Source organism: Aphelocoma coerulescens, chromosome 4 (assembly GCF_041296385.1).
Source record: "Aphelocoma coerulescens isolate FSJ_1873_10779 chromosome 4, UR_Acoe_1.0, whole genome shotgun sequence".
In the NCBI taxonomy this organism is placed as follows: Eukaryota; Metazoa; Chordata; class Aves; order Passeriformes; family Corvidae; genus Aphelocoma; species Aphelocoma coerulescens.
Window position 1 is genome coordinate 4,713,562 of NC_091017.1, and position 26,817 is coordinate 4,740,378.

Sequence of the window (26,817 nt, forward strand, 5' to 3'; positions counted from 1 at the left end):
GATGTATAAACTGAAAAGTTTAGAAATGCAGAATCCTTACCTTTGAGGCCTTCTGCAAGCTCCTTTTTAAATTGGTTAGATAAAAGAGGGATCATTTATAAGTTATTGAATAGAAATAACCTATCTGCAGACATCTGCAAGCTGTTCACTGACTAGATACAGATACATTCCTCCACATACTTCATTGGCATATGAGAGGAAGTTCCTTCAAACTGGCCTTTTATCTTTTCTCCTATGTAAGAAAACATAAATTACTTGTAAGGTAATTTAGAAGAAGATCTGCTGGCATGAGGATCCTGGCTGTACATTATTATGTACATGCACAAACAGTTGCTTGTTTAGACATATTTTACACCACAATAAATTAAAGTTAAAAGTTATACTGTACTTGGAACTCATTACTTCCTTCAACTACTTTGAAGTCTTCTCTGTTCAGAGATGACTGAACTACTGTTAAAAACCAAAGATTTTTATTATTATAACTCCACCACTAATATTTTGCTTACTCAGGAATTTTGTCTTAGAAGTGCAGAATTTTAACTTAGACTTTTATATAGTTGGGACTTAAATATGATTTTAAATATGCTTAAAAGCTTAGTTAAGTTATAGATATGGGACTACAATGGCAAAATTAGGTGCATAACAGCAGGCTCTCAGTGCAGGAGGCATTTCAAGAAGGCAACCAGCACCAAAAGTTGTATGTTTTTGAAAGCTTATAAAGCAGTTTTTACTTATGGAAGTTGAAAAGGTAGGAGTAACTGCGTTGGCACAAAGGATATAGAAGTCTGTTGCTCAAGAGCTTTTTGCTGTTTTAATGTAATCTCTTGGTATTATCTTTTACTCATGTATATGGAGGTAAATTTACAAAGAACCTTCTTAACTCGTGCTTAAAAAACAAAGCTGCTTTTTGCACCTGACATTCTTACATGTAACATGTAAGAATGACACAGTAAGTCCTGGCTTTCAAATGACATAGAATTGAAAAATTCATCTTTTCAGAGAATACTTAGGACAGATGTAAAGTTACCTTACTGGCTTCTTACCAGGACTTGGACTAACTGTGATGGCAAAAGCAAAACAAGGTTATATTTTAACCTATATTTGCATGTAATTTTCCATAAGACATTTATGGTCATTAGTTGTTCCTCATCCATCCCTAAGTAAGAGTAGGGAAAGAACAGCATAGAAGGGACAGAATTCCAGTAAGCCCCTTAATTCTCCTAACTCTAAGAGAAATTTACCTGCAAATATAAACTGCTTCAGAACAACTTTCACTGTTGCACAACTCGATGTGCTACATCCCAAGATGGAAGGGATTGGAACACAACTAAGTGGGAAAGCAACAGTATAAAAAGCAGACAGATAAAATGTGATCACACAGGCACACACAGATCCATACACACACACCCCACAGCAATTAACACATTTAAATAGCTATGCATAAGGCAACTGAGAAGCTGCACAAACTTCAGCCAGAAACTGTTAACACTGGAAGTTGCTTAAAACTTCAGGGAAGCAATTAACCTCCCGGCCCCTGGTTTTCAAGCCCATGGAGCAGACCATAGGATTTCTTTTACAATTTATGAACAAGCCAAGGAATTTATATCACAGTCAAAGGATTCTTTTGCTGAATTAACCCCAGCTCCCTGTGACCCCAAGAAGTCATAAACCAACAGGATACAGGAGAGGGAGAATGTGCTCTAGTGTTTCAGCTGACCTGCAGAGCGCTGTCTCTGTCATGCCAAGGCTGAAACCCAGATGATGAATTACAGAGCAATACTCCAGGTTCAGAGGCAAACATCAACCCCTTCCCTCTATACATGCACATGCAGACATGTTCACTCACCCCAAACCAGCTCAGTTGCTGCAAAAGGCCAAGTACTGTTTGGGCTCATTTACAGAGTCTTATTTGAAGATAGAAGAGGGAAGAAAACTGCTTATCCAGGAAGCATGCATGTCTGTGAGCAACAATATTCAAGAGCACATGCTGCATACCAAATAAAAGACAAAACCCGACTGAGCTTCTGGTTTTGTATATGGATTAATAAGCATATCAAAAATATCATTCCAAAGCAGAACCAGAAAGGTAGCCTAGAACCTCACCTTTTGTAAAGAACAACTTCATAAACACAAGGAGGACAAAAAGTGATGCACAACTCTCTTTAAAAAAACCTCTACCTCAAGTTATTTTGTAAATACAGAACAAAACCTCTTACACAAAGTAGCTCATAAAACAAAGTCTAGCTGACCACACACAGAAAATGGGATAATGCAAATGTCTGGACACAGACCTCAAGCCTCATCACCTATAATCACACTAAGACAAGAAGGGTTTTGCAATATTTACACTTCTTGTGGACTGCTTAGTCGCACCAAAAGCTTAGCCCCAGCTCAAGGCTTATTCAGAAGGATGAATCATCTCCTGAAAACAGACAGCGGCTGCTTGTTTCACTTCCAGCTCACAATGAAAAGTGATACTCTGAAGTCTGACCAAAGTAAAAAAGGATGACACAGTTTTGAAATTATTAATTCAAACCCAAAGAATTTAACAGACACCAATAACATTAAGTATTAGTCACTGCAACATTAAGATTATCCATCTCTGAGTAAATTAAGTTTGTGGCTCCACTATTTGATGAACTGAAAATTTCTTACTGCTCAGAAATTCCCTGAGAAGTGGTCAAGGATTTTCACACTGTAAGAAATTTGAGTGCTCAACCTTTCTTTACCCTGTTTGCAGATGATCTGGATTTCCTTCATCAGCTCTGCTTACGTTCCTTGGGAACGATGCAAGTTATTCCTCAGAAAGCTCTGTTTCCTCAGGCTCACTGAACTCTGGATAACAATTTCCTCTTGTGATCAGTGAGCTTGTGTTATGACCAAGAACAACATGGCTGAAGCCTTCAGGTACAGCACCAAACAAAACCACCTCTCCAGAATTACAACATGAATCTAAATACAGCATTTTCTCACTCAGCCTTACATAAGGCATTTTGCCATGTAACTTAAAAATACTATTTTTAAACCACAAGTCACGACTTAGCAGCAACTTCCCCCCCATTCTTCATCAGGATAATCAAGAAATGATCAGGAACAATAAAAGAGTTACAAAAACTACCATGAAAACTTATTTTGGTTAATTCTCACAGTGAAGGATGCAAACCACCAAAAATGCAATTGACACTGCAATAGCAGCAAGACCGGAAGAGGAAAGGATCAGAGTTTATTTATCACAGGTCTCTATAAATTAATTTAGCAAGGCATTTTTCCTGAGTTAGTAACTATAAAATGACTGCTTCTAGCTTCTTGGGTAAAAAAAGAGGCCTTCAAAGTTTCCCTTCTGCAGCATTATTCATTCATAAATTGTTTCCACAATCCATATTCCTGTAATTCCAACCTGTATCATCTCCTGGCAAGGCAGTTTTCCTCCCTGCATTTCATTTACAAAGGTACTAGAAATCTTCAGTGTTCTTCTCCTTCAAGTAAGTACAAAATGTCACAGTCTCCTATAACAGAGGTTACAAATTTTGCAGGGCTCTAAACTCAAGGGTAGAGGTCCCTAGTGTGTGGTTTTACAAAACTCACCTTAGCCCAACTCTTAAATTTAGGAAAGCCTACTTGAGAGAGCTGAAATGTAACTGGTGGCAGCACATGTGTGAAAAGCATTTTTACTTGGACATCTCCAGAGCATTTTCCCAAGAGCCATCTGCACTATAAGCTTGAAAAACTGAGGCTTTCTGCGCCATGCAAACTGATGGGTAACATCAGCAGCACACAGAAATTACTGTCATCTCCCTGCAAGCCAAACTTGGTTATGCAGAGTGAAGAAAATGTCATAGGAAGGCTATTTGTTAACTCATGCTCTGATGCCACAGGCAAATCTACAGAGTTTTATGTTGGAAACAAATTATCACACAGAAACCTCTTTCAGCTGCCTGATGCCACTTATGTGAATGAAAATGTAAACTTGCAAAATGAAACCTGACAACAGCTTTTACACACTGAGCAGGTGAAATGGCTGACAAAGATACTGTGTTAGGCCTACCTGTAAATTTGCCTGGTTTTAGATAGATAAATTGTGGATACAGAGATACCTTGTAACATATTTAGAAAGTTTTATCTGTTCATTATAATAAATACCTGTATGGCTTCGAATATGAACCCTCAGCGTTCCATTGCTTGCAAATTTCTGTCCACAATATGGGCAAATCTTTTCTTTTTCCCCTGTGTGAGTCTACATGGGGTGGGGAAAGACAAGAATGACTGTTCAGCATTAAATAAAAAAGTGAAATATGGAATATTTAATTGTATTGACATTGACTGCTATTACCTCTATTACGTATTTTACCATCACACCAGGCAAAGATTCTAATTAGCTCTACGTGTTAGAGAAGTGATCACAAAAAGAACACTGTAGCTATCACCAGCTTGTCTTTTGAAATCAGGCTTTTAGGGCTAGAAGGCCTCACTGATAATAAAAAGAATTATTTCAAAATGGGAAAAAAAAAATCACAAACTCTCCCATCCCACCTCTGTGGTCAACAGTAAGATCACCCTGAAATCAATTACACACAAGGTCGCCATCATTTTTCACACCGTACTTTCCAACACCCAGTTCTGAAATGAAGATTTATCAGTCTATTGAACTCCTTTTCCTTGTAACTGTGGCTGTTCTTTTAGTGGAGAATTTCTGATTACCTCATTTAAGAATGTTAATTTAAATGAGATAGCAAAGATAACACATTCAGTTATATGTACAGCTGACTATTTTGGTTTTGAGCTAGCACACGACCCTGTTCAGATAGGGACATTACTTCTTATTTTTATGAAAGACACTGAAATGAGAAAAAATTCTTCATTACATCATAAAAAACCTATCTCACGTAGTACACATTATGCTGTAGCTGAAGAAGAGTAAATGAGATCTCATTTCAATACTGGATGGACTTGCACTGTTTTCATTCCCTGACATTAAAGATATGAATGTTAAACTTCACCTGATTAGGATACAGCTATTTGGAAATCATTTGTATCTCTACCTGCAATATTGGGATATACCAGACACACAGCTATTAATTCATTCCAAAGACCCAAATACCGAAGGGATTTCTGGGAGCAATACATTACAGCTACAAGGCTCACAAACACAGCCAGTCCTAGTCTGACAGTAGCACAAAGCAAAAGCAATTCCAACTTTACACACATCCATGAAGCATGTACTACATGGCAAGCAATACATGCATGATTTTTTAAACGAATTCTCACAATCTGAATTAGGTGGCAACATCTAAACTGACTTTTCTCAGCTGATTTGCTCTCGATTCAATTATTTTCTTTGCATTTCTTCCCTGTAACATCAATCTTGCCTCAGGCCAAACTAGTGAGCAAGCTTCCTCCTAAAGTTTACCCCAATTCCTTTGCAGAGATTGGTGGAAAGGAGTGTGTTAAGAGCAGTGCAGCAAGTCCCACCCTGCCACACGCCTGATGCTGGAGCACTGGATTCAACATAAGCACTTCCTATAGATAGTGCTTGCCACCAAGAACACCACTACTGCAATGAGCATTTTAGGGTAAGCTTTCTACTGAAAACCAGAAACGCAGAAGCAGCTGGGGATTCTACGCTGAATCACAACCTTGAGGGCACACAAGAAACGATCAGTTGATTCTACTCACTTTCTTATGGCTCTTCAGGACTGAGGGCGTCACAAAAGCTTTGTCACACAGGTCACACTTGTATTTCTTATGTCCATCATGTACAACTTGAATATGAACATTCAGTGTGTCCTTTCTTTTGAAAGTGGCATCACAATGATCACACTTGAAGGTCCTCTCACCTAACAAAGAGAAAAACAGGTCATCCTCTTTGAAAAAAAAGTCAAAGTGTATGTTTTTAGAGAGACCTTCAGCAAAACCTACAATTCTGCATATTGTGAATTATGGATTTTGGATATTCTGCAAATCCTTGCTCGTTAGAATACACATTACTGAACAGGTTTTTAACCTTTTCCCTTATCATTTTTAATATTTAACACTGGGAAAAAATTTACAGCATCCAATGCTTTATAAAATTTGCAGAAGCTTTGAAAGACAATTGAAAAAGAACAAACTAAACATGCCAATCCAATAATTCATCTAACAGAAACACTGTTATGCAGGATTATAAAAAGGGTCATGATTTTCTTAGTTAGGTCAGTGTGAATATTCCCCAAATCAAAGTACTGCCTTCTGAGGTACAAAGATTTTACATCATGAGTGTTTTCTAAAATCTGAACTGCTGATGTTCAGAAGGTTGAACACTGATCTAGGGGTCTGTAAATACTAGAGATGGAGAAAATTCCACCAAAAAGAAATCGCAACACAGTCAACTAATAAAAAGGACAGAATGCCAAGAAAAGTTACTTGTGAGGGAAAATGGCCACAGCACTTCTCTGAGCAGCTCTAGTTCTATGCCAGGAGCATGAAACACAAGCCTGGGCTGGCACAGGAGAGACAATCTCAGTGTCAAGCTCTAAACCGGACTGCCTACAAAAGCTGAGCAAGTCACCAACTTATCTCTGTTTCTTAAAATGGAGGTAACGCTATCACACTTAATGCAGAAATAAATCTCTTGCCATCAGACCTCAAATGATTGCTGGATTTTCTACAGCGTATTTGGATTTGCATTTAAGTGCATCTGAAGGCAAGCTTTGAACCTGACTCTGAATTTTTTAACTCCCTGCATATAGAGTTGAATCTTAGTACCAATTTAACACAGCAAGTTGTATATTGGAGCAAGGTGCCACATATTTGTTTTTCTCAGCCCAATGTGAGAAACCAGGAAGCCATTTTTCCTCCCTGACTTTGCACTTACTGTTATGGATTAGCAGATGTCTTTGTAGAGAGAAGGGGGTTCGGAACAAGGCTTTGCATTCCTCACACTGGAAGGGTCTCTCTTCAGAATGGGTCTGTGGATGAAAGAGAATGTGTCAGAGGAAAGGCTCATGGAAATCAACCAGTTGTCATTGCAGTAACTACAGCTAATTTTCTAGACTGGACTCAGAAAGGGACATCAGAATTGGAAACATCAGGGGATGAAGAATTAAAATAATCATTCTGCCATTATCCAGGATCCTGAAAGCCAGCACAGCAGCTACTGAGTAACTGCGCCTTCCCCGTCCTCACAAGTGTCACATGAGGTGTGCATGTAAACAGAAACAGAAATACAGAACAACCACAGAAAAAAACTACAAGCTCAGCTGTATTGCTTTGGCTGTACTAACACTGGCCTTATATTAATACTGATATGAATAAATGCTTTAAAGTTGAACACACACAACCCTCTTTTTTTCAGTTAGGTTTTAAGGTAAAACCAATCTGATTTTCAAAACAGTACCTAAAATTTGGCAAAGAGAATTCCTCAGATCATGAGATTACTTTTATATATAGCTTCTTTTCTTAAAACAAAAATACCCAAAGACAAAAATCACCAGAAAAAAAACAAAGCCATGGAAGCAACAGTACCAAGATTTTTGCTGGCTGTAGAAAAATTCATTGTAGCTGAAAAACAGCCTCAAAGCTATGAATAAAATAAAAGGTTAAGCTCGGATGAATCTCCCAGACCACAGAGCTGTTGAAGCAAATTTCTTTTTTGGAGCTTGGGAAACATCCAGCTTTATTTTACTTTTGTAAATTCCAAAGCACTTTCCCTGTTTCCTAGTGTTATTAACAGCTGTCCCACTGTAGATAATAAGTTGTACTGATTTATTTACTATCTACCCAATTTCCTACTATTTTTGCAAAGGAAAGCAGGTTTTTAAAGCATCAGCATCCAAATACTTTATTAGCTCACAAGGACCTTATTAGAAGCTGGAGTACCCAGAGGAAAAGGGAATGGATGGTAAATGTTTTATAATATGCAGGAAATTAGGTAAATAAGTTAATTTAGTAGACTAAGGGCAAATATTAGCACAGTAGATATTTATATTATCTATTTCTGCTATCCAGAATCCACACAACTGTTATTCTATCCCTTCAACTGTGGGGGAAAAGGGCACTGTGGGGAGACAGCATAATTATTGAGAGGTTGGCTGAGGGCCTTGAATGCAGTTTGATTTTGACACCGATGCCCTCTCACATACGCACAGGACCAAAACCTGAGTGTACTGCAATGGTGTAGGGGGGCCTTGGGTTCAGAATAATTCCTTTACCTCAGCCTATGCCACTGCCAGCAAAAAGACTGCTGGAGGACCATCACAGGTGTGGAATATCTCTCATGTTCAAGCCCAGACTCTACAGGTTCCCATCGCAGCTGGCATTAGCTGACACACTGCTCAGCCCCCCTGGCAGTGAGGCCAAGGATTGACAGGACATGAAGAGACTGAACTGCCTTCTCACCTCAACTGGGGGTTCCTCCAGAACAGGGTTGGGACACATTGACGAGACACTGTGGGGAAGCTCGCAGTGCTGCTGTCTGTGCTGTACCTGTTCTGTGGATAAATAGAAGGGTTCAGTCTCCAGAGCTGTCAACCTGGCACCTTTCACGAGCGCAAAATTCATGCTGCTTATTTAAAAAAATGCCCTGGTTTGGAACACTGGCCACGTGAGTGACAGTTCTGAAGAGCACAGTGATTTGTACAGAACTCCTCCTTAGCATCTCCTTTATAGCTCTCCTCATCTTTTGATCAGAAGACACAGATTCATCTGCACATCTTAACTTCCTTACAAAGAAAATCGCCTAACCAGGCATACCCACATGCAAGGGTACACAGATCATCCCAACAACTGAGACTGGGCTCTTATGGAGCATTTCATGGCAGCATTTCCTACCACAGCATCTGTGGAGGCTTAAGCCCAGCCCAAGGCTACTTATTCCCAACAGATAAACTGATGGAATACAGTCGTTTCAAATCATTATGCTCCCCAGGACCAAACAACCCTGGATTAGCCATAAACCCTTTAAAATCCTGCGTCTGATGACCTATTTCAGCTGTCATGTCCTCATACTTTGCTCTCTGAACTCATCTGCTATACATTGCAACAAAGGACCAGATGGAGCAGAAACATCTCCTGTATGGAAGTAATCTGCATTACATGGCTCAGATCATGCACCCTCATCCAATCTACCCTGCATGAAAAGTGGCTACTCTTATCTGTAGCACAATCCCTTTGCTACATTTGCCTCTTCATTTCAGATACAACTCTCTTGCCTAGTCACAAAAATGGAATTGTATTCTTCACATGACCATTCAGTCACAGTCTGAGCTCTCACTGAGAACATCTGAGCTGGTTCCATATCCCAGAACACTTCTTAGCCTTGACAACTCCAAGCAAGTGGCAAAGTCAGCTTGCACATGCACCTCCACAGAGCATTGCAGCACCTGTTTGCAGGAGCAGCAGATCAGAGAGGTACCCCAGTTCCTGCCTCAGATCTGCAGCTCTAAGAACATCAGTGCTCAGTTAAGGTTCACATCCCAATGCTCCATTGAACAGAGCAGATACACTCTTGGCAACTCCGCTGCATGTGCCAGTGAAATCCTGTGAAATGTGAGGAACTGATCTCCTTCTCCACTTCTGAAATGACCCAACAGACACCCACATCTGAATGATGTTTAAAAACACATGTTGTGGGAGCCATTTTTATTCTGAGACTTCCAACATGAAATCAGGTTAAAAAAACAGGAATTACAGAAACAACAGCAACAAGTTTCCATCTAAAACACAAACCAAGAACCCAAAGGCACAAAATGTATCTGTATTCTCTTAAATGTAAAAAGGATGCAAGCCTTCTATAAAATCCAAAGGTTTTTTAAGCATGTTGCTATCAAACTTAAAGGTATGTTTTCTGTTAAATGCTGTTGATTTAAGTGTTTTTTAAACTCCTGTACCCATCATTCCTACTGCAGGTATCTATGCTCCCTGCTACTACTTCAGTAACCTAATCCTGGAACTCAGAAAAGCACCCTGAAATTATTTAGAGTTCAACTTCTCTTCCTCCAAACGAAAATAAACCTAGGGGGACATCTTACAGGAAACACACAGCTAAAAATCATTAAAAACCCAAGCTGAAGAAATGCATAGAAGTATGATACACGAGAGTTTTACATTTGCACTGCTCCTGGAACAACATTCCTGTGAACAAGCAGGAGAACCATTGTCCCCTTTCCCTAGGCATAGCCTTCCCAAAATCATGGTACTCAAAACTATTTTGGCATCCAAAACCACCACATCCTTCAGCTGTGTGGCACAACTGGCTTCTGTGCAGACACATCCAGACTCCCCTCTGCTGTCTGCTACCTCTCCCTCCTGTTGTTTCCTCAATGGAGAGAGGTGTGTCCACAAAAGCAATTCAGGCCATCCATGTCAGTCTCCTGTCTCTCCTGTTCACCTCTTCACTCAGCAAGTGAATTTAGAGACCTACACGTGGATAGGTGAACAGTCACAGCTGTTTGGGTAATCTTTATGCAAAACATAGGAATAAGTTTCTCTCAATATAGAAGAGAAGGATTTACAGCCAGTCCTAGGTGCAAACAAGTCCAGGAAACCAGCATTCCAACATGCTTTAAGGAATTCTGTCAAAATTAGGTACCCACTAAAGCTGTCTAAATTTTAATATTTTTCCCATTTAGCGGAGACTCTAATCCTTGCACCATGCTAGTGGTGCTGCTGCTTTAAACACAGAATTGGGTCAAAGTGTTTACTCCTTCATACTAATCCTGAAGCCCATTTTCAACCCAAACTCCCTACCAGTCATCAATGGCAAGTTAACATCAGGAAATACGTAAAAAGTATTCATTTAAAATATAGAGCTATCTTTCTAGATAACATTTTATACATTTTTCTCAGAATATCTCCAATCTGCAAGGTCCTGTCCAATTTTCTGTGAGTCTAAAACATAAAATATAATGTAGGGCAGCTAATCTTGTCCTTCAGCAGGCTGCTGCATGCCTTCTCGTTTCAGACAGTCATCACCATTTCATCCTGTGAGAGGCATTATTATTGCTCTTACATGATTTATGGCTGCAAGTGCAAGAGATGGTGCAAAGATCCTGTGCCAAATTCCCAGATGGAATATAACATGAGCCACACTGCGAAAGACTTGGAGCTATGGCTGTATCAGGGTTGGGGGCTTTTTTTCTTTTTTTTTTTTCCACAGCCTTGTAATTCTGAAACAGCAGTCCTGGATAGAGCCTTGCCATTAGAAACGTAAGCCCAGGTTAGAACTAATGACAGGCATTACAGAAATTAGGCCAACAGATTTGAGCTTCAATCAACACAGGCAGAACATCCCTTTGTGAGCCTATTTTTCAGGTAATGTTTCTTCTCACATTGTTTTAATATGTGAACACTGCACCAAGTTCAAATTTAGTGTCGTTTGGAAGCATCTGCTGCTAAGTCCAACAATGACTGCAAGAGTACTACACATAGTTTTATTCAATTACACTATCAAAAAAAATATTTGGAGACATCTTTATATCAGTAACATTAACTTGGTAACCTAGTACTTAAAAAAAAAACCCAAAAAACCACCACCAAAACAAAGCAAAAAATAAAAACAGAACAAAAAAGTCAAAATGGGATTTATTTGATGCTTTTAACCAAGCAACTGTGATTTACTTCTGCTTATTTAACTTTTTGTTTACTAGAATTGATTCAGCCTTTCGAGATCTTGGATATAACAAAGAACACTAAAACTACATTCTCCAATACTTTAATCCCATGTTTATAAGCATGGCAGAGCTTAACAATGAACCACTTAAAAGAAAAAAAAAAAATCTGCAAATCTGAGGCTGGCAGACCTGTAAACAACAACAGCAGAGTGCTTTACCTTCTTGTGATTCTTGTAAACATTTCTGTGGGCAAATCCCTTTCCACAAAGCTTGCATTTATAAGGTTTATCTTCACTGTGTATTATTTTGTGTGCAGTCACTTGATCAAGTCGTTTGAAGGACTTATTGCAAACCTCGCAGGTGTAGGGGCGTTTTTCTGCAGAAAATGAGTGGGGGACATTTAATCTCCTGTTTATACAGGGGGAGAAGATGAAAGGCAGAGACAGTCATCTCCTCAAAGAGATTTCTGCAATTAAGTCAACCCAATTAAGATTAAACCAATTAGAAAGACATCTAATGCCCTTTATGTTAGACAGTTAAGTCACTTCACAAAAGATGAGCCATGGTGTATCTCAAGAAATTGGCACATTCTTTGCAATACTCATTACTAAACTCAACTCTGATTAATTAGCTTAAATCAAAAGAGAATGACTTCAAAGAGGAAAACTGTGTTTCCAGATTACAAATGTTAAAGAAGGCATGACAGTTTAAATGTTTTAAAACTTAATTAACAATATACATATTAGCTTCCAAAACCAAAAGTTCCTATGCAAAAAGCCTTTATGCTTCAACTGGTGACTGCAACTTAACTGCAAAAATGCTCATCCAAAAAAGCCAGGAGCCTCTGAGATACAGATTATGTTGCAAGAAATGAGCTTTTGCTGTGGACTGATACCAAGAAAATAGTTCAATTCTAAGCCTGTGCAGCTGTAAAAACCTGCATTTGTTTAAATGCTAATGCATTTGACAGAACTATGTTTGTGTTTCAAATGTGTTGCTTGATGTTTCTAATCACTGGTGAAGGACACAGAAAACGCTGGATTGGAGTGACCAGAAATCCTGGCAGAGCCAACTTGTGCCACACTGCCAAATCTACAGATGGGACAGTCCCTGCTCACAGTGGAATTGTGCTGGCACAAGGGAACATTTGTGGGTGGTCTGTGGATGAGGTAGACCATGAGCTGCTCTCCTCTGACCAGAAGCTATGAGCCCACTAACACATATACAGATAAACAGGAAAGCATTCAGTGTGTATCACAGATCACTGACAGCACATCCCAGCTCCCAGCCTCTTCTCCTCAGCATAAAACCTCAACCACCAGTTTTTCACCTCCTCTCTAAGCCACAGAGCAATCTTTTACCTCATCCCAGCTTACTGACCTCATCCACCCCAGCTAGCACGACAGAATACCTTGACAAAGCAGCAATACGAAGAAGACTACACCACTTCACTTGGATTTTTGGAAGGCTTGGAAAGGCTGGCTTAGATAGTCCCCTTGGAACCTGAGATTGGCCTGCCCAGGTCAGGACAATACAGATTTCATTAGGCCTTCCATAAGGAACTAATTCAGGTAAAATTCAATACATATTAAATACATATCCACACACATACAGCTCTGTGTCACTTCTGTACATTACCTGAATGAGTTATCATATGGCGCTTCAGCTGGTTCGCCGAAATGAATTTCTTGTCACATTCTTGACACTCAAAGATCTCATGGACCTGCAAAATGAGTGTTTTATGATAATTAAATGTGTGTCTGACACAAGAACATACCTCTTACATATACAGAAATTCCCTAGTAGAATGTAGCTATTCATTAGCCAGTAGCTATACTAATACTCATTAATATTCTGTGATTTCCCCCTTGCTTGTCTCTTGCCGAAAAAGACTATCTCCCAAAAAATAAAAATTTATAACTGCAAACAAAAAATTATCATTACACCTATACTGCAAGTTTGTATAACCTGTTTCTAACTACCAGATCCATTTAAAATACCGTTGTTAGGAAGGTATTAAAAAACCAAATGCAGAGTAACTTTTCAGAACATTTTCTTCTCGTCAATAAGACACATATAAAAATAACAAACAAACCGCTTCATAGCTTCTCTCAGAATTTTAAAAAACAAGTACTATCAAACTCCTGCAGGATTGTTTCTCATAAAAGCTACTAAAGGCCAGACAGTAGAGGGGCAGCACTGTCTCAAACTACAAATGCAGGATTTTCAACATCACACCACATAACAGCATCTAGGACTAAATGCTGGAAAAATAGGAGGCAGTTGAGAGAAACTTCTGGCAAACAAACAATAAAGATTGCCCAGTAGAACAAAACACTCTTCAGTTTTGAGCAACGCGGTCAGAAATTAACCCAAAGGAAATGCTAGGCACTGGCAGGTAAAAAAAGAGGGCTGGGGGTTGAGAAGCAGAGAGGATTTTTAAGTGTGACTCTACTCACAACAGTTTTGCAGGAAGCCCAGCTCTACAAAGTTTAAAAAGTTCAGAAAGAAGCGAGGGGTTTTTTATACGCATTCTCGAATTCTGACCAAAGTAGGATCTACCTTGGTTTGGTCCCGACAGAATTACAGCTGAATGGAACTGTACAGATTCCTGTAAGAAATCTGGTAAGAAATCCAGAGAGGCACCAGCACAAACGAGTCCTACCAGTAACCCACAAAACCTGCATTCCCAAAGTCAAAAAAGCCTTTCTGTCCTACACTCAAAGGTGTCCTTAATCTTCTTTCTTGAAAGAAGAATGAGCTGCTTCACCATGAAAACACATGCTTACAATAAGAGTCAGGAGCTCAGCCCACAGCTGTACAGAGAGAGAGTCTATCTACAAACACTGGAAGTGCAGCACTATCAACTCTTACTGGGAAAAGAAACCAGCAACCCTGGGATTTGTTTGAATGTTTTTTCCTTTTCCACTACAGACCAGTAGAGCATCAGTGGAGAGGTCTGGCAGCCTGTGCTACTCACATGCACCTGCTCACTTTGAAATTTAAGTTCCTGTGAACAATTAAAATCCAAAACATGAGATACTAATATTAAAAGGAATCATTTAGCAGAATCTGCATCAGTGAAGATGAACACCCTCCTTGCTTGTCTCCTCATTATTATCATTATTAAGTGATTTAACTTTGCATTTTACTCAAACTCCAGAATTCAGTATCAGAATCCAGTTCAGATGGTGTTTTGTTTGTTCTACTGGGAGACATCACAAACTTGCAGAAAGGAAATCTTCCAACAGTCTTTTTCATTCTATTACCCTGTCTTCTGTAGGCTCATGCACAGCATTTCTTGAGATGTGTTGCTGGGAATTTAATTTTTTTATGTTATTACACAACTTAGCAGCCCAAATCATGGACTCCTATAAATATAAGATAAAAGGCAGTAACAGTACAGCTGGAAGATAAGACAAAAAACTGGTGGATATACACAGCCCCACATTTCCTTGAATTTACTGAGATAAAATTTAAAAAACCCCAAACAACCAAGGCATGTCACCAAAAACTAGCATGGTACAAGCAGCAGTCTGGATGACGACAGCAAGGTTTAACTGTGCATGCCTAAGGAAGGGCTTACCTTTAGCCAGTTAAGGCACAAGCAGTGCACACGACACACAAAGCTAAAAATGAGTTTAAATTGAAGATGACATGAAAGCTACAGAGCTGAATGCCCATGTCTTCAGAAAGTAAACATACGTCTATCTCCCTAGAGCCACCCTCTTCACCTCCTTCCTCTGTGTTTGTCAGACTCCTTTCTTTCTGTTGTTTGGGCTTGTTTTCTGTTATACTTTATCATTTTATTCTCTACTTTTGTTTCCTTACATTGAAATGGACTGGGGGGAAAATTCATCTTTTTCTCCTGGTTTCACCTATTATTTTCTTACTGGTTTTGTTGCCTGTACAAATATTTTTGGCAATGCTGATGATCCTGCCACACTTCCTACAGAAAGAAATCAATTCAAGCAAACAAACAGCATGAGTACTACTATGTGCAACCTCCTTCACTATCTAAGTGTGTAAATCTGGAATACCCATTTTCTGGATATTTTAGAAGAAAAGCCAATCAAGAAGAGTAAACAAAGTTTTATGCACAAAATCCTCATGGTGATTCTCAAGGTAAGTGCTCAACTGACACAATCAGTGACATTTGAGAAGCTTGTTAGTGTGTCACAGCATCTGCACAAAATTACAACTACTGAAACAGAACAAGCATTTAGTAAAATGGGCACACTAACCGGGATATTTTGCATTTTCAAGGCCTGATGTGTAAAACCTGTGCCAATGTGTAAAACTTGTAACGTGTGGGGCAAGGCACACCATGATAACAAAGTACAGCCCTATTAGACAAGAAATGCAGGACATACTAACACAAGCAAGGAGAAAAACAAATTAAAAAGGAGGGGGCCCACCATTTCCTTTGCAACAACATATTTTAATTGATATCATTTATATCCTCAACGGATTCAGGCTATAACCAGGGCATTATTAAAGACTTACAGTTAATCTGATAAACAGTACAATGTATCTTTTTGCAAAAACAGATTCTCCTGGGTTTCAGTGGTTTATCAAATTAATCTTGCAGGGACTTCCTTTGGGTATAATGGATTCAGAATCTCATATTCATGGTCCATCTGTATTTCTACAGGAACACCCTTATTTCCAGTGGATGCTTTTCCAACTGTTAACCCCTCCTGTTCTGGTTATAAAAGATTATGTCCATAAACAAAAAGACATTAAAAATTTGGGGTTGAGAAAGAATTTTTTTTTTACTGCTGCATAACTACAATAGAAATAACTCCCCTAAGTGGTATGTCAAAAAGCAGTAAGGAAATTGTTGTGTTTTGTACAAAAACTGAAAGCTCATGACCTATTTTATGGTCTATATGTATGCTATGATTACATAACACACTTTAGATTTAGCTTAGTGTTTAAGAATGCTGAAGAACAGCAGGCAACTCTGACTTAATGCTGGAATGCACAAACATATTTGCATTTGGTAAGAGATGTATGAAAACTTTAGGGAGATACTTGGTTTAAGCAAGTGTGATTACAAAAATAAATACCCACACCAGAACAGGTTGGCTTTGTAACCATGAAAGAGATCACCCAAAGGCTTGCCTTACAGCAGCTTTCAAGTGACCTAAGCAGCAGAGCCTCACACCTCAGGGAAGTCAGAGCCTGCTGTGAGTCAGCCTTCATCTTACTGACCTTTCGATGCTCCTGGAGATTTGCTGCTGAGGAACATTTCTTATTGCACACTGAACACATCAGCTTCTTCCTAGAATTTCCTGAAACAGAAACAAAATACCACCAACCTCTTAAAGAGGAAGTGCTAAGAAAGAACCTAAATATTTCCACTAAGCCTGTGACTTTTCACAGGTCATTTGACTGACAAAGGATTTTTACATTTGTATCCCATCTTCAAAGTGCTCCATATCAGGAGTTCTCTGTGGGTGTCCAACAAACCAGTTACTGGTGGAATGTAAATTAAGAAAACCAGAACAATAAAGAAAAAAACCCTTCAAATAGATGTTACCATACACCACCAATCCCACATGAAGACCACAATTCACAACTGAGAACAGCTCACTTGGCAACTGAACAGTTCATTTCATCCAGAAATCAATACAGGAATAGTGCAGAAACGATAAAAACTCAAACTTAAGTCAAAATCACCATTTCCCATTTTTGTCTATTTAGAAAGCATCCTACTATATAAAATAATATATCATTAATGGTCTTTCACTGAACACAGCAGGGAAATTGTATGAGCACCAGACAATGAATTTGAATCTTATCTAAAATGCAAGTTACAAAACAAGCTATAGGTCAGCTAGCAGATATATTTTCCTTCCCTTTTCACATCTGCTTTAAAAAGTCACAGAGCATTTAACTGAGTTTGTCTTTTCCTTACCTTTAGAGATTCATTTTAATAACCCACTAAGTTATTTTATTTCAAGACAAAGCCACCATAAACATAATTCTTTTATTATCATTTAAGATGCCCATGCAAGATGGTTCCTAGCTTAGGTAAAACACGTTCATACTACACTGAACAGCAAAAAGATTGTAAAAGTACAAAGTTAGAAAACTTATGACAAGTATTTATATACACAAACAGATACATAATACAGGAATACACTTAGTCCTTCAACTTAGGACGACATTAATGAGTGACTTTCAGAGGTAAGGAAGGTGACAGGGAGTATCCGGTCATAGGTAACACATAGGCCTCTAGGTAACACAAAGCAGAAAGGAATTCTAGAAGTGTCCCCAAACAATAGTGTCTTCTAGCAGAAGGTTCTTTTCCTTCCTGCACTGACACCAGTTGTGACTTCTACAACTCCCAAGTGGTAAAATAAAAGCTCTGCTCATTGTGCCAGCAGAGAAAAAATATTCTGCATGGATCCACTCTCCATCATGTCTGGAGTGATCCAGGAGAAAAAATATTCTGCATGGATCCACTCTCCATCATGTCTGGAGTGATCCAGGAGAACTGTGGAATTCATATACTACTACATAACTGACGTAAGCTGAGCCTAAACATAACAGTGCTCCTTGATGAAAAAAATTCTTACAGACACCAGAAAAAGGAGATAATCTCTTGTAAGAATGACTACAGAAGGTCTTCTCTACACTGCAAGAATTTGACAGGAGAAAGACTGAAAATCTTAAAAAACATCTCAGTGCTGTCACCATCAACTGAAGACTGTTTTCTGTGCACTCTGGAATTCTGCTGTCCCCACACATAATGATCTTCCATTGGCATGGAGAGGGTACACACAGGGAGAGTGCAGAATTCTAGGACTGAGATCTGCATTTTGCACCTGAGAGCAGTATTTTGCCCTTTCATTAGAAGAGAGTGAAGTTTGAGTGAAAGCTATGGATTCCCAGTGCACAAACACACCAGGGCCTAAGAGGACCAGTGGATGGTCTGGTCTGGCTTCCTGCACAAGAGATGCTACAGGATTTTATGCAACACCCTTACTGAGCCTAATTGTTCTATTAGGCAAGAAAAGATGTCCTATTTTGTCCTGAAAATACCAAAAAATCAAGAACTCGCCATTTCCTGTAGCAGTTTGTGCCAGTGGTTGACTCTCCTCCCTATGAAACCTTTGCTTCATCTACTCTTTGCCTAGTTTAAAGTTCTCAAGATTTCTATTACATTTTCTGCAGGAGACTAATGATTCATCTGGCTTACAATAATTTCTCCCAGGGAGAGGGGAAATAGTTACTCCTGCAATTAGTTACTTCTAAATTTTCTTTTTGATACAAATGAATCCATTAAAAAAGAAATCAAAGACAGTATTTACTCTGATTTGCAATTTTAAGGCTAAGGAACACGTAAGAGGGATTTTTCTGAGGAAACATTAAACTCTTACCACTGTGAACATTTTCTTTGTGTTTTTTCAGGGCATCCTTGCTCTTGAACCTCTTCCCACAGCTATCTGCCTTGCATATGAACCTGGCATCCCCTCTGCACGCCTCCTTGTGCTGCTCATAACTACATGGGATAACACAGAGAGGAAAAAAGCCCCACATCAGGCAGTGTCTCCAGAAACCAGAGCTGTAGCAAGTACTGGGAGCTGAACACATGCTGCACTGCAGAGTTCCAAGGCCACCTCATGCATTACTTACAGCAGACAGGAATGAAAGCATTTGAGTCCTTGCCCTGTTAGGATTCCCAAACACTACCAAGCTTTTGGAAAGCTAACATGCAAAGGGAGGCCAGCAAGGACATGACAGCAGTCCTGTAACTCGGACACAAAACCTCGATTCCGAGCTGAAGAGAGTATTGCAAACAGAGCACTGGAAACTTCTTGAGGAGTCTCCTGGACTGATATTCTCTGTGCACTGAAGGACACTATGAAACAAAGGAAAAAACAAAGTAAGGACAACACTGTACAACTTACACAGGCTCAAGGTAACTAAAAAAATATATACCGCTTTACAAAAAGTAGGTGAATAATCTGTAACCTGTAATTAAATGTACAATAAAAAGTAATATATCTAATTGTAAGAAAATACATATATAAACAACAAAAGACAAATCAATTATGTACAGAACCATAATTCTAAGATATATGACTTCAGGGACAAAACTGCCTATTTACTCTCAAGGACAATAAAGATGTGTTCTTAAATCTCACATCTTTCATGTTTCTATTTCTTTTACCATCATCCAAATATTTAATTAAGCAAACATGAAGCACTGGTTTTCTTCATTTTTCTACATCTTACTTTAGTTCTGTACCAACACCCACAGTTTGAAAATTACACCTCCCACACTACCAAATATACTGGAGACCAGTAATGCTGCACCAAACTGCTGCTCGGGTCTGGTCTGCAGTGTATGACTTTAACACATAAAAAACTGGCACTATTTTCGCAACTCCCATTGACGTCTACCATAAACATGAGAAACTAACACATTAAAAGATTAAAGCAAAGGGTAAGGGTATAAATACAGATGCATAAAAATTAAAGCTTAGATTGTGATTAGGTCAACAGAAATAAATGACTGAATGCAATTGATTTAAATGATCCCTGAAAAATCACTCCTGCTTCTACTCACTGTCTTTGTAGAGCTTGCTTAACGGGGAATTTCTTTCCACAATTTCGGCACTTAAATTCCTTTTCCTCACTGGGTTTTTGGTGTAAAGTCTGCAGATGCTCAGCTAGGATCTCCTGGCTGGGAAAACTGGATTCACAGTTTGGGCATGCATGGTCCTGTTTACAGGTGAGGGAATCTGCACGATTGGAGGCAAAACCAATGTAAAGGAATGGTTCCCAGGCTTTTTGGTTACATTAAGAGACTCTCTGCCAGAAACAGATTATGCAAAACGGTGGCATGAAACTCACAAAAAACAAAGTCTCTGAAGGGATTACAGACAGCCTATTTTAACTGGATTACCGTCAGCATTACTGAAAATGGATGCAAAGTATTAAGATGGGTGTGACTTAGACTGTTGGCCCAAATGACTCATTCAATTCAATTGGAACCTCAGTGCAATTAGTCATTCATAAATTCATCTTTATGTTTGATAAAGATGCTGAGAATTCCCCAGACAGCTCACCTCACCTTCCTTTTCCTGGACAGCTTACCTTAGGATTGGCTGAACAGCTTTATGGAAAGGTTTGTTTCTCTCCCACCTAAGTAAGAAGGAAAATACCCCTCTTAAGAGCAAAAGCTCAGCATTCATAACCCTGTGTGTCAGGTGAAACAAACTCTGCCTTTAGTTCAAAAATTAATGGCTACTAAAGAAATCCAGGCTCACTCATTCACTCAGTAATTCACAGGACTGGCTTCTCCTTATTAGGCAAAGCAGCTCAGCTCAAACCCAAATAAAGAGATAAAAATAATGCAAGAACTCAGATTAAACCCCAGGAACCTTCCAGTTCCCCAGTCCTATACAGTCAGTGTTCCCTTTCTTCATTACCACTTTTAAGCTCTCAAGTGACCCTATATTTTACACATTGCTCACCTGCAATTTTTTCACCAGCTGGTTGCACTTCTTTATTGCTGCCACTGTCTTCATCTTCCTGGATAACTGTTACTTCTTCCTCCTCCTCCTCCTCTTCTTCCATGTCACTGTCCAAGTACCCAATCAAAAGCTCTGTGTCTGTTTCAATATCTTCCACAGCCAAATAGAAAATATTTTCCCCTTCCTGTTGCCAACAGTAAGTAGAGGCAATAAACAATTATGTCAGAAAAACAAAAACCTAGACACAAGTATGAGACCCTGAACTAGTATTATCCCTCAACCATGGAAGGCTTGGCTCTGTACTTCAGGGAGCACAATGCCTTGCTAAGACTTCTTTCCCAGTGTGACTGCATGGATAGAGAGCATTTGTATCCTGCTATTTTGGAAATATTCCCCTGCCTCACCTGTGAGGCTTTTCCACTATTCCCTGTAGTTTAGACCAAGGTGGAGGTGGCATTAAAGTCCTCTCCTGCCACCCTCTACTTGACAAGAACTTCAGAGTTTGAAAATGAAATATTTGAGGATCAGAAACCCAGCAAAATTTAGATAACCAACACAGCTTTATCTCTCTCCCCAGCTGACTGCAGGAATTCTAACACAGCTTTCAGCACCATGTTTACATAGTGTTATTTTCTCTCTCTCTCTCTCTCCTTAAGATCCCCAGCCTTCTCAAACAGGCTTTCACCCCTGCTCAGTTATCTTCACTATCAAATTAACAGGCACATCTGGAAAACGCACTTTAAACCCTGTGCTGGTTTAAATCAGCGTAGCCCCACAAAAGGATCCAGCCCACATTCTGCACGACAGGACAAACTACATAATAATAAGCTCTAAAACCTTCTTGATAATGCCTGAACAAGCTTCCAAATACCTACATAAGCTAACAACTTTGGGCCTGACAACACTTAAGTAAAGTTACCAAGGCTGGCACAGTGGGGTGTGTGGAGGAATCTGTACATCTGTCCCCTAAAGTGATATTCAGAGATACCTTTTTTCTTTCTATATATGAACCAAGTGCTTTAGGTACTACTACCCAAAGCACTGAAGGAGACTCATTTTTATGCAATGAAGACTCCCAAGTTCTATCACAAATCTTAAAGCTTATCTGATTAACACCCAGAAAAGTTAACTGAAGCTTCTTTACCCTGCATCTAGCCATATATTTTGTAACAAGCTTCCTTGAGCAAGGACACGATAATGATTTTTAATTTTTGAAATACGCTAAGATTAATTTAAACTGTCAACAGGGATGCAGCATTCCTCGAGCTGTAGAAGGTCTGTTATATTTTACACAAGATACTGTCACACAAGAGTGAAACCTACTTAATTCAGTAGACTTGACAGAGCTGCTGCTTTCAAGGATGCACCACTTCTCTGTCCTTATCTCACCAGTAGCATTGGAAAACAAAAAAAATTAGGATTTTTTTTTCTCAAGATCTATTCTGCAGTCCAGATATCTGAGCATGCCAACCTAACCTCTGCACACATCTACAGCTTGCTGTTTTTCATGTGTCTCTGTCAAGTCGCAGAGACCTTTAATTCACTACAGTCTGAAGTCAAAACAAATCATGAACGGAAACTCTTGACATGAGGAAAAGTAAAAGGTCTTTCTACACTCAGTCTCCACACAGACAAGACAAAACCACTGGGGTAAACCTCCAATACATCACTGTTAAGGACAACCTTATTCTAAAAGCAAGACAACCTCATGAAGGGAAGCACATATCTATTAATGGCTTACCAAAAATAATAATGAAAAGAATTTTTAGAAACTAAGGCTTTTGAAAATTTGAAAATTAAAAAAAGAAAAAGTCATGTATCCCAGGCAAAAGCAATGCTCCAAGTACTAAGAACTGTCAATGTTTGAGTGCTCTGGATTGCATTTGCATTGGAAAGAAATTAGCTTTGGTGTCAGCCCAATCTAAACTCATTTCTTTTCCAAGGTTAATTTGTTTGGCTTTTCCAGCCAAACAAATGCTAAGTCAGGTATTCAGAGCACTAATTAATCAAGATACACCCACACTGTAGTAGCTCCTCAAGGCAGCATTTTGAATGAAAGCAATGGAAGCTCTCCAGAAACCACAGAAGAATTTACACCTCTGCCTCCACCAGCAGCACCTGCATGAATCACATTAATCTATGTACACGCAGACATCGGAAACACAGTAACCAGTCTTTTAAATAATTTTAATAACCCTCCTGTTTCTAAGAACACATCTGCAGCCATGCCACCTGCCCATCTGCTCAGACCATGCCGGCTGTTTTCCTAACATTCATCTGCAGCAGACCACAATGGTCCTTGGGAGAAACTCCTAGTGTTCATCATGGGGGGCATCACAACTTCCCTTCACGTTATTCCTGGTTTATTATTCAATCCTGTTTCCCTCACCCCTACCTCCACTGTCGTCTTTCACACTATAAGCCACACAGACCTGCTCAGCAAATACAGTTTTCCAGTTCCAATAGCCCTTGCTATCTCCTTTTTGGTCCACTACAGGCACCTCTTCCATGCAAATTCTTGGTTTTTCCATACAGTTACAGACCTTCATATCTGCTTTGTAAGAGGGAACATGGAATCACTGACAGTCCATCACACTTTCATCCAAAAGCATAAAACACTTATGTCATCACCCCTGAAAGCTTAAAACACAGGAGGAGGAAGCAGCACGTAGTCTTGTGTTACCTGAGGGAGTGTAGGGCTTTTCCATCCTTCAGAGCTTGAGCAGCTGGCTCCAACCCAGCCTTCCTAGTCCTTACCCACTTTCCCTCTGTGCCCACAAAGTATTACCTGACTTCTCTCTGAATCCAATTCCCTGGCAGCAAACCAGCTCTTCAGCCTACCTGTTCTGCCAGCTGTCCCTGGATACCTCTCCAAACAAACACACTGCCTTTCCCAGTCTTTGCCTGCAGCTCCAGGATGTCAAGTTTGGCAGAGGTGAAACCAATACAGGCAATGTCTGTGAGGGCAACAACTGCAATCCAGGAAATGCATGGAGACGATTTCACACACACACCCCAGGAACTCAGATTATACCTCATCTAAAATACAGCACCTGAACCACACCAAGGAGATACACAAGCCTCAGCTCTCTCTCCTTATCTATTCCTATAATGATATATTGCAGGGCAAGGCAGAAAACCTTTGAGACACAAATGTGAGACAAAACAGAACCCAAGGCTAAACTACTACAGCAATTCTGACATTTGTCCTGTGTTCTTAGACCAGACTGCAGTTTTTAGTAATAGCTCCTAATGAAGGCTGAATATTCTGTATTATGATAGGCTTCAAGGTATAAAAAACCTTATGAGATAATTCAGTAAATTTTTATTTGTTTCTATCACTTTCCCTACGAAGAAACCCACTGGTATGCAGTGGATATTCCATTAAAGCTTCTATTCAGAAGTTCAGGTCATTTACTGGAAAGATAATAACAAACATTAATTGTTCACACTGCTCCCTCTTGTCAACCTTACTTTGCATTTGCTAACAATGACTGTGCACTGATGAGGTGCTAATCACACCTCATCTATGAGAGCCTTTCCCATCTGGTACCATAAGGAGGACAATCAATTACATCAGAAATGAACTTTTGTTTTCTTGGCATGAAAGAACCCAAATTTTTTTTGTCTGGCCTCAAAATAAACTATAATTCTTTTGTCAAGGACCTGCAAGCTAGTCCTTGGGGAAAAAAAAATCATCTCACGATGAAAAAGCAGACTAGTAATTTTATGCTGCTAGTTGATAAATAATTCTCCTTTTCATGATTGCTTGCAAATTTGGATTACATCAGCAAATACCTTAAGTTAGCCTGAAACCACATTTTGTAAAGTATACACTTTGAGAAAAAAATTTCACACAGTCATGTAATTCTTACTTATGTGGGAGTGGCAATTAATTTACTGTGAAACTGAGCTGCAGAAAAAAAAAGCAGATAGCAAATTTCTTTCGTAATCTCCAAAAGAACAACAGCTGGAACTAGAAAAGTATCTCGTCTCTGTTGTATTCTGTGAAGTCAAAGAATAATTCCAAAAATGAGAAATCAAACAGACTATGACTCCAGCTTGAGAGAAGAGCTGTCAAATAAGAGTGAATGGGTGTAACAGAACTCTGTATAATCAAAGATGGCATAGAAAAATAAATAACTATTCACTGTTATACCAGAACTAGGGAATCAAGAGAAATTAAGTTTCTAGAAGAAAAACAGAAGCATATTTCAACATAATTAAAGCAGAGCAACTCATTACCACAGCGTGCTGCAAATGACAACTATAAAAATGAGAAAAAATAAGCTGGATAAATTCAGATCAATAGCAAAGACAAGATAATTATCTTTTTTTATTAATTTATCCTCAGGCACTACATGATCATCCTATCAGATAATTACATTGTTCAATTCTCTTTTCTACTTAAATATTTTCAGCACCATACTTCCTTTCAAATCCGTCACAATTTATATTAAATTATATAATATGCATATTATATAATATTATTAATTTTACTGAACAATAATGTAAATGCATGCTTCTGCTTTACACACACCTAAGCCCATACCCAAGTTTGGCATGAAACACATATAGGTCTCTAAATCATTAGTCCTTCAACCTTTCAAACAGCATCAGATCCTAAGGACCTCTTTGATCTTTCATCCTACCACTCTTATTTATGGTATTATCTTAAGCACAAGAGTTCTCTTCTAAAAAGAAAGACAGAAAAACAGTTCACCACTTTCCTCAGATCTTGCAGTTTTATTGCAAGAAATGAAGGCCAAGGACGAGATCAAATTAGTAAATCAGTAAGAGGAAGCAAATGATAGGAGTCTACCAAATCTACCTGGATGGCTGCCAGGTTCTTCTGTTCCTGGGATGGAGCCTCATGGACAAAACGCAGCCAGTTAGAATGGCGTGGGTTGCTGGCATCCAGGATATAAAGGACCTCGCCTTTGCTCCCACGAACCTGAAACATTCAAAAAAAAATCCCCAAGCAAAATTAAAATACCAAATATGTCCAGGTTTTGTCCACTCAGTGAAGAAAACACTTCAAACACCATATACCTCCATTTCCATATCTAGACCTTATTACAGATTCATCTAATTTCTACAGTTGTTACAGAATTCCCAGCTTATGCTGAAAAAATGAAGACAACAGAAACAAAAACTTAATATTAACTAGGTCATTTTCCCCCCTCAAAACACAAAGACATACTGCTGGAAAAATACATCTGTCACTGCCAAAAAACCCTGTTTGTTTCATTTTAAATAATAGATCACTTGAACCTCCACTGATCCAGTCAATAGAGAGCCGTGCAAAAAGGTCATACAGCCACACTATTATTCCATGTGATTTATTTATATAATGAATAGATTTTATTTTCCATCTGTCAACAAGAAGTATCCAAAGCAGGTATTTCCTAAGAGCTAGGGAATTCAGCTATGTAAGATCAAAATTAGATTGTCTTCATGGCTTTGTATATAAATTGCTCACATTCTTGCTATATTTGTTTCTAATAGAATGCAATATCATATTTCTTCAGCATGACTGCTTCAATTACCTAAACATTTAGGATATTATTAGAAAGACAAAAACGGTATTCCATTACAATAATAGCTGGTGACAGCACGTTGCTCTCAGATTAAGAAAAAAAATAATTACTGTAGGTCTGCAAACAAGCAAGAATCTTAAAAATTCGTTAGTGCTCTTCTGAAGGAGAGAGGACACATGAAAACGTGCCAACATTCAA

The 26,817-nt window shown here is 39.0% G+C and overlaps 1 protein-coding gene across 7 annotated transcripts in view; it reads right to left on the bottom strand.

Annotated features, from left to right (window-relative positions):
* PRDM5 (PR/SET domain 5) overlaps positions 1–26,817 on the bottom strand; it is a 74,695-nt gene that overhangs the window by 36,709 nt on the left and 11,169 nt on the right. For 4 of the 7 annotated variants that reach the window (XR_011150425.1, XR_011150424.1, XM_069012578.1 and 1 more), the window contains exons 3-14: positions 25,911–26,033; positions 21,080–21,263; positions 20,170–20,344; positions 19,366–19,458; positions 18,977–19,098; positions 16,803–16,882; positions 13,224–13,308; positions 11,804–11,961; positions 8,374–8,460; positions 6,851–6,944; positions 5,674–5,834; positions 4,141–4,234 (exon numbers count right to left, since the gene is read on the bottom strand). Coding sequence is in view for 5 of the 7 variants with exons in the window: in XM_069012578.1 (XP_068868679.1) it covers positions 4,141–4,234; positions 5,674–5,834; positions 6,851–6,944; positions 8,374–8,460; positions 11,804–11,961; positions 13,224–13,308; positions 16,803–16,882; positions 18,977–19,098; positions 19,366–19,458; positions 20,170–20,344; positions 21,080–21,263; positions 25,911–26,033 (1,456 nt within the window). In the remaining 2 variants the exon portion in view is untranslated. Of the gene's footprint in view, positions 1–4,140; positions 4,235–5,673; positions 5,835–6,850; positions 6,945–8,373; positions 8,466–11,803; positions 11,962–13,223; positions 13,309–16,802; positions 16,883–18,976; positions 19,099–19,365; positions 19,459–20,169; positions 20,345–21,079; positions 21,264–25,910; positions 26,034–26,817 lie in introns of all 7 variants that reach the window. The other 3 variants (XM_069012581.1, XM_069012579.1, XM_069012582.1) reach the window with 3 other exon arrangements.